This window comes from Gasterosteus aculeatus, chromosome 10 (genome assembly GCF_964276395.1).
Source record: "Gasterosteus aculeatus chromosome 10, fGasAcu3.hap1.1, whole genome shotgun sequence".
In the NCBI taxonomy this organism is placed as follows: Eukaryota; Metazoa; Chordata; class Actinopteri; order Perciformes; family Gasterosteidae; genus Gasterosteus; species Gasterosteus aculeatus.
Window position 1 is genome coordinate 15,139,011 of NC_135697.1, and position 8,224 is coordinate 15,147,234.

Here is an 8,224-nt window from a genome sequence, read left to right on the forward strand (position 1 = left end):
CGTGAGGTTCGCTCGCCGTGGGATTCGCTGCGAGCGGCGCCGTCACCGCGCTGCTCCGGTTTCTGCCCCCCCCCCCCGAGAGCCGAGGGAGTTCCGTGGAAAACACGGCCGCCCTTTGCCCCGAACACCTCCTCCCTCATATCTCCCTCATAGAGCGGGTGAGGGGTCAGAAAAAAACAGACTTTGCCTGGATGTGAACCATAAAATGAGATTTCCCCACGAGGAAGGATTTCTCCTCTTGGGCAGAAGACATTTGCACAACAGTTTCTCTGTATTTTCCAAATGGAATGCAGTGTTTTAAAAGAAAAGACTGAGCGGACGACACAGGCTGCGTCTCACGTTTATTTACAAAACACGGATGAAGAAACCTGCGGCGAGGGACGGTTGTCACTTAAGACTAAAGTGCATGAGAGGCTGAGGCTGTGTAATGGATTTGTGTTATTTAGACCCCGTGTGTGTGTCTGTGTGTGTGTGTCGGCCGAATGAGGGAGATCTCGCTGCCTCGCTTCCTCATCTCGGCTTTTTCTCCTGCGTGCCGGCGAGGATCTGCAGGACCGTCCGGTTAAAGTCGTTGGGCTGGTCGGCGAAGACGTAATGACCCGCTCCTCTGATCACCTGACAAACAAACAAACAAACAACAACAAACACGCAGTCGGACGGGGAGAGAGAGAGAGAGAGGGTCGTTATCCAATATCCCCTCAGTAAAAAGCTTTGTCGACAAAAATAAACAAGAATGTTGAAATACATGAAAAACACTTAGAAATAGTGATTGTTTAAGTTATAAAATCTCACAGAGACGGCGATGAACTTTTACCCCGTTCACCTGCGCCGTCTCCACTGACGCCGCATACCGAAACCGAAACTGTGAGATTAACCGACGACAAAACAAAAAGATCCTACTGTGATTTTCACGTCGGGTCTGGTTTTCTTGAAGGCGTATCCGGAGTCGCTGTCGATGCTGGAGCGCGACCCGTAGATGAAGGACACGGGAATGTGGGCCTGGACCTGGCCGATCCTCTCCAGCATGGGCCGCTTGGCCCAGCCGTAGGGGATGGTCATGTTCGTAAACGCCGTTTCTCCGCTGAGACAGAGAGGTGTAACGACAGGGGAATAAACTCTGTATTTATATCAATCGTTTACGTCATAGGCCTCGAACGCACTGCAAATGTTCTATGTCGTTCATTTTGTAAGCGTGACGCCGTCTGCCGGCCTCCCTCCGGGTTCCCCCTTTTCTCTCTACCCTTTAAATGTTCCGTTTTAGGAAAAGAACATACAAAATAAATGGAATCAATTTGAATAATTGCTTCTCACCTCGGAGTCTGGGCGTTGAGGTGGTAGATGTAGTCCGACACCGTGTTGTCGTCAAACACAGAAGAGTATTTCTGCTTGAAATCCGACCGGATCGTCTGGACCAGCATCGGACCTGAGAGAGAAAAGGTTTACTCCAGTGGTTGTTAGCCGCAAAGAGGTGTACTTTAATTACCCGGCCGATGTATTGGGCTGAATATGAAATAGAAGAGTACATGTGAGCGTGTTTGTGTGTTTGCTCACCGAGAGGCCCAGCCAGCCGGAGTGCAGCCAGAGGGTTGAAGGGGCTCATGACGGCCCCCATGGCCCTGATCCACACTGGGATGGAGTGGTGGTTGGGGTTCTCGGGGCGGGCCGGGAAGCCCCACGGCTCCACCAGCACCAGATGTTTTACCCTGCACACACAAGCCAGTTACTTCCTCTAAATTGCAGATCCCACCATTTACTGGTGTGAACAGGGCGGTGTAACAAAGTAAGAAAAGAGTTTGCTTTCCAGCATCATTATATCATTACGAGTGCACATTATAGTGGCTGTAGACTAATGACAGCTATAAAATACCAACTCAAATATAGCTGGATTGTAAACCAGTGGCAATGGGTCTGATCTATTCAATTCTACTCTATGTTACTGTATACATTTTATCCTGGGTTTTGGATTCCTGATCCGGTTTTGAAGATTTTGCTGGTGTGCAATTTCTAATTCTATGAATAAATCTAAATGAAGTAAGTGTATATCTATGTATATATAACACTGTGTTTTACAAAGCTATGAATGCGATGGACCTTCAGATACCTTTGCGGGTATTTGAGTGTGTAGGCGGCAGACAGGTATCCTCCCAGGTTGTGACCCAGCAGCACCATCTCCTCCAGTCCCACCTTCTCCCTCCACTCCTCCAGTGCTTCCACAAACTGCTCCTCGGCCCCCTCCGGGTCGGTGCTGAACTGAGGGCGGCTGCTCCTGCCGAAGCCCAGCAGGTCCAGACAGTAGACCGGCCCGCTGCTGGAGAGAGAGTCCAGGTTTTGGGCCCAAAGGGCGATCCCGCCTCCGAAGCCGTGCAGCAGAACCAGAGGAGATCTGTGCCGGGCGGGGGGCTCGGGGAGCGAGCCCGGCTGTGGCCTGGTGGAAAAAGCTAAGGTCCACAGGTAGTTGTTGTTGGATATGCGGACGTGCTGCCTGGAGAAGGGCCGATTCACACCTGGGAGGATTGTGGGAAAACATGAGAGAAATGGGACTCGGCCCAAAGGCTCCACGTAGACTTCATTTTGACCATTTTTTACAAAACAAAATATTAAACCTTTGAGCCACAGAAGTTCTCAGCCGTGGGTTCAACAACTCACTTACTCTTGAGCATTTTTTCCTCGGCATCTTTCAGATGAGAGGGGGAGGTGGGACACCAGGAGGGAAGCCAACTTAATATCCAGGAGCTGTGATTCAGACAGCAGACATGCACAGGCAGGCAGAGAGAACACGTAAAGTACATGCAAACTCAGACAAAAGCAAACTATCATTTGAACTTTGACCATATGACGTTGCTGATAACATCACTGTTGGCATGCAATCTATATTTCCCGAAATCCCCCTTCTAGACAAACTTGACATCATGCGAACAACATAAGGAGTGAAGCCCAGACACTTAGTTTACACTGTTTTCTATCTTGACACCAGGTGGGATTAAAAGTTGGGAATTTAATGTTACGATTACTTCAGAACCATAAATATCTGGTGGCCAATGATCAATTCAATATTTACCAAATTCATCAAGGCACAGTTCCAAAACAAATGTAGTATTTGTAATAGAGGGGCAGACCGAAATGACCCCCAGGGAGTTAAAAAAAAAAGTTTTATTTGAATGAAGAATGCCGATCAGCCTAATGGAACATTGGAGGATCCTGATAAATTTTAACTGATATTCGACGCCATGTGGATATTTAATGCTAACACAGTAATAACACGGTTTTAACAGAAATCAACTGAATTGTGTTTTGGTATGTTTGTCACGAAGGTTATAGTTCAACACAGCGACCCGTTCATTCATAAGGGGACACAACAAACTGTATGAAGACGGGCTCAAAGTAAAACGCGTTTTAACAGATGAACCTCACCTCTGCTCCTTGGTAGGTTGTATCTCCTCTGCCATCCTTCGCATGGTGCTGTGTGATGGTCTGGCGACCATCTGAAAAGCTACTGTCAAAATTCAGTGTGATGCATTCATGTACACTCCGCAAAAACCTCCACACAACGTTTTATATAAAGAAGTTCCAGCTGCAATTATCGCAAAATACACTTTGACCCAAGTCGTTGTCTACGCAGCATTTGTTTATTTAATAACACACAAATATGAATAAAAACACGAATTATCCGGAGGAATTTGCACTTTGTGGACAAGAAGGGCTTTGAGAGAGCTGGACGTTAATACGTCCGACTACACGTGAAGGCAGCAGCGTGGTCCGTAGATGTGCTATGGACGCCCCTTGGTGGTGAGCCGGTGTCGTCGTCTTGACCCTCTGGCGGTAGTTTGCTAGAAGAAACCCCCTCCACACACTTTGTGCTTCTCGAATAAATGCTATGGATTCTTCAAGAGGCGTGTAACCATAATCAATTCCCTAAAGTTAGACAGCTGACCCCCAATGGCTTCATTTCACCGAGGTAACGTTGATATTTAATTGACTGTTAGCATGTCAATTAGCATAACACGTTGTTCCAGGTTTCTGTTACAAGTTAACAACGGAAGTAGTATTTTTGTAAGGTCACATTTATAAAAAATATATTTTGCATTAACCGGGACGTTTTTTACTTGAACAGTCCTCGAATAAATTATGTTTTTATAGAGAAGAATAACATTGAACACAAGGGTAACGTTAGCTAAAATCCCAGGAAAGATGAGGATTTGTCGACTAGCATATCAGTTAGCATTAGCTAACTCCGTCTCACGTGTCTCACGTCACTCAGCCAATCAGAGGCCGAATTGCACATTGAACATTAGCAGTTTATGCTTTTAAGTAACCCTTTTGTATTATTTACTTTAACATTACTTAAGTAAATACCATTAAAAAATATATATATATTTCCACATTTTGCAAAGCTTCATGTTGCTCGGAAAATGTTTTAAATGAAATGCAGAAATGTGCGTAGCACTGCAAGAAAGCCTTTCGCAATGACAAACCAAGGACGATGACTTTCGCTCTCCTCAAACTAATATTATCCAGGAAAACACAATCGCTGGCACAGAGATTAAACCGTTTCTTATCTGCATACATTTCCTATTATAATTTAAGATAAGAAAAGAGATTAAAGGCGAAGTTAATTTAATTCATCATCCTTGAGGATTTGAGTGGTACAGTATGATCCTGCTGCTGCAGGAATAGCACTTTTTCTATCTCACTTTACCCTCACTTTTTAAAATTTCTTCCTCTGAATCTCATTAAATGTTAAAAGGATGTTTATCTTACAGATCTATGGAGGTTTTACCCTTGAAATGATTAGGAGCACCCTTCAGGAAACGCTGCTTAACTACAGACCACCTCTGAATCAACCAGCAAACAACATACATTATATACAATGTTTGAAAGAGAAAAGTTAAAATGTTAAAAGTTTTATTTTTACAGCAAGTGAGCAACTTCACTGTGTATTTAATCAATTTTCAGTGGTGACTCGTGAAAAAAAAGCCCCTCTTTCTCATAAATGTTTGGTTATTTTTCTCCCTTTTCCAGGTCAAGGACAATTTGAGGGGAGTCCAACCAGTCCTGGTCCACAAGGTGGCGTACTTGTGTTCTTTAAGTATACGCAGACACGCACACACACACACACACACACACACACACACACACACTCACACACAGACAACACACAACTTAGTCCTTCATTCCTCAAACACAATTTCCCTCTCACACCATCCACTTCTGGGGGCTCTTTGACTGTGCGCCCACTGAGTGGTTCCTGAGTGGTTCATTTCCTTCGCTCTCATAGATGCACACACTCTCTTGTTTTTTTGTTTTTTTTATTATTGCTGTGCGTTAACGTCCTTTCACTCCGCTGAACACTCAACATTTCACAAAGCAGTAGACAATGAGGGCGTAGTCGAGGCCGGCTGAAGCCGTCTGGAGACCGGTAACGTGAAGCTTTTAGTGACTTTTTTAGGGCTGCTCAGTGACTCTCAGCCGTACTGTCACGCTAGCGAGAGATTTCACAGTGTATCCTTTTCTTTTATCAGACGCTCGCCTCCGGTAAGCCGCAAATGGACTGGATCAAAACGTCTGTTAGGTCTCATCAGACCTGGGACAATCAGCAAGACGTATTACAAATGGGTCTGAATTGTCTAATCTATGGGTCTATGGCTAATCTATCTTGGAGGTGGTAACAGTAACAATTCAAGTGGCATCACTGTACTCGGGGAAAAGCGCCTTGTGCAGGTCCTGAATGCATAAATATTACACATTATTACATTACATGTAATCTAGCTGACGCTTTTATCCAAAGCGACTTGGACGAAGTGCATTTCAACCATAAGAATACAGGCACAAAAGCACAAGAATCAGGAAAGTGCAATTTCATCAAATAAGCCGATATACAACTTGCTATAGATAAGAGTCATTATAATTATAATTTAAGTGCATCGATTTGTTAGTCTTTTTAGTCGAAGTAGAGTCTGTCTCTTGAAGGCTCTCTGCGGTCCTGATGTCATCAGAGAGCTCGTTCCACCATTTAGAAGCAAGAACAACAAAGAGACACACATGCGCCATTCAGTGCATGATTAGTTTTCTATTCAGTGATGACGAGGATGTGTCTTAAAGTCGTGATTACGTCATTATCTTGCAATACTTACACCACGTTATTAAAATAATAACAAATATAGGTGGGTAAAGATAAACTGGTTGGACTTCAAGTGAATACTGGCATTTGAACCAATTTAAACCGCGTGTTCCATAGAGTTTCGTATACTCATTAAAACCGGTATGCATCTTAAAAAGGTTTAATTTGTGTGATTGATGCACACTATTGTTGCAAAACGCAATGCGTAAATCGATTCAAAGAGATGCGAAACCATGTAAAAAGAAAATGTGGATGGTGTTTGGGAGGCTCAGAAAAAAATCTCTAAATCCTTTTTAATTTCTCTTTTACGGTCCAGTATGTAGGTTTTCTAGTAAATCAATTAGCAGAAACCAAATATATACTGGATTCATAGTATTATTTAAATCAGTGCATAATCCCCTGGAACTAAGGATTGTCGCGTTCTTGCCTCGCTCGGAACGAGCACTTCATGTCTACATAAGGAGCAGGTTGTCTCAGCGAGCCGCCATTTTTCTACGTCCGTGTTTCTTACACCCCCGTAGTTTCCCCGACATCGCCGCCCCGTATTTAGTCCTACACTCTGTTCCTTTAAGCTGGGTGGAAAGTGACCTCCCAACGTTGCAGTTTGCTCGACGTCTCTCCTTGTGAACATTGCATCATTTCTTGTAGTCACATAAATCCCCTCGTCACAGCAGCCACGCCGACGTGTCACGGCAGAAAAAAAGGACAGAAAACATCAGCGAATGCTCCGTTCCGCCCGAGAGAGTCTCTCCGCGCACAGGACGCCCTTTTCTCAGCAGCCGTAGACATCCGACAGAATGTCGCTGTGAAGAGCCGAGGAGCTTAATGCAAACAATGCATCGTTATTTTAATTGTTCACGCCTCACAGGTCCCGGATCTGTTGCATACTCAGTAAAAAGTTGATCGCAATGAATGTTGTATCATAGTGATATATGTCAGCTGTATCATTGTGTCTGAGCAGTGCGCCAGAGCAGAGTCTCTGAACACGTCCCTGCTATATTTTCTATCCTTGTGTGTATTTGTGACCTGGTCTGCAGTGTGTCCATTTGTCTGCTCCCAGAGGTCAGCTAGCGTCACATTTGATTAGCACGGGGTTAATACAGTAGATAAGTAATTCAGCTGTGAGCACAAACTGCACTCTGTCATGAGTTTTTGGGGCATGGCCCAGTGCAGCGTGGGTTATAAAAGTAACCGAGCTCTGAGCGTCGGATGAAGAGGGGATGGAGGGGAGGCGTGTGGGTCTGTCTGGTTGCTAGGATACGTCGCCGGCGCCAACAGCGGGTATGATTTATAATGGCCAGCCTCACCGTCTCGCTTTCTCCTCTAGTTTCCTCCTTCCTCTCCTCCGTTTCACTTTTCCACCAACTCTCTCCATCCACTACCCCAACTTCTATCCTCAGCATCTTTCCGGGTCTGTTAGCTGGGCCTGTCTGCACATATCTGAGTACTTACTGGTGGCATTGGCGAAGGCTTTTATTTATATGGGTTTCCCTGATATTCCCTCTGGCCTCCATCCCGAGCACACACACTTGAGTTTATTTGGAAATAATGACTAATTTGGAATCTTTTCGCTTTTAATGCAAAATGTAATTCTATACATGTAGCAACTATGTACCCTGTGAGCGTGCATGTTCAATGAGCGTGCATGTTCACACGATGATGCAGGGACTTGATCCACCTCGCGATGTGAGAATGCTCAGGGGACAGATACAGTGAGCAGCAGCAGCAGGAGGAGGAGGAGGCCATGTGGGAAGAGATAAAAGGCAAAATGGAGGGCCATGTGTAAGATGAAAGCATGTCATTCAAGAGTGTAGTGATGTAAGCTTATGGGTTTTTGAAGGCTGACGCCAGCTTCTAAAATAAATATTCCTCGTGCAAAAAGTACAGTAAGTAGAAACTTGTGGTTGGGTGGAGATTTCTCTCAGGACAGAACTTTCATAAAACCCTAAACTTTCCACTAAAAGATATTCCTACAAAATCACTATTGTGCAAAGGGCTTCTTAAGCCAGATTTAAAAGATTCATCGACTGCTGTTGATTCTATGGGATTGCCATTGATTGATTGATTGATTTTGAGTTCTGGTTTAATAGTTGACAAAAGGGGCCA

General features: G+C 44.6%; 1 protein-coding gene across 1 annotated transcript; it reads right to left on the bottom strand.

Annotated features, from left to right (window-relative positions):
• Positions 1–328: 328 nt before the first annotated feature.
• On the bottom strand, positions 329–4,238 carry LOC120826690 (1-acylglycerol-3-phosphate O-acyltransferase ABHD5). Its single transcript, XM_040189161.2, has 7 exons — positions 3,412–4,238; positions 2,651–2,733; positions 2,102–2,504; positions 1,552–1,703; positions 1,312–1,423; positions 901–1,081; positions 329–615 (listed from the first exon to the last, which is right to left on the bottom strand). The coding sequence occupies exons 1-7, from the start codon at positions 3,480–3,482 to the stop codon at positions 511–513; spliced, it is 1,107 nt and encodes a 368-aa protein (XP_040045095.2). The 5' UTR covers positions 3,483–4,238; the 3' UTR covers positions 329–510.
• Positions 4,239–8,224: the final 3,986 nt, after the last annotated feature.

Bases quoted from the DNA above. Each gene is read 5' to 3' on its own strand.
- LOC120826690 (XM_040189161.2), bottom strand. From the start codon at position 3,482: ATGGTCGCCAGACCATCACACAGCACCATGCGAAGGATGGCAGAGGAG. The intron at 1,704-2,101 runs GTATCTGAAGGT...TTGTGTGTGCAG, and splicing joins ACACTCAAATACCCGCAAAG to GGTAAAACATCTGGTGCTGG. The intron at 1,424-1,551 runs GTGAGCAAACAC...TTTCTCTCTCAG, and splicing joins CCGGCTGGCTGGGCCTCTCG to GTCCGATGCTGGTCCAGACG.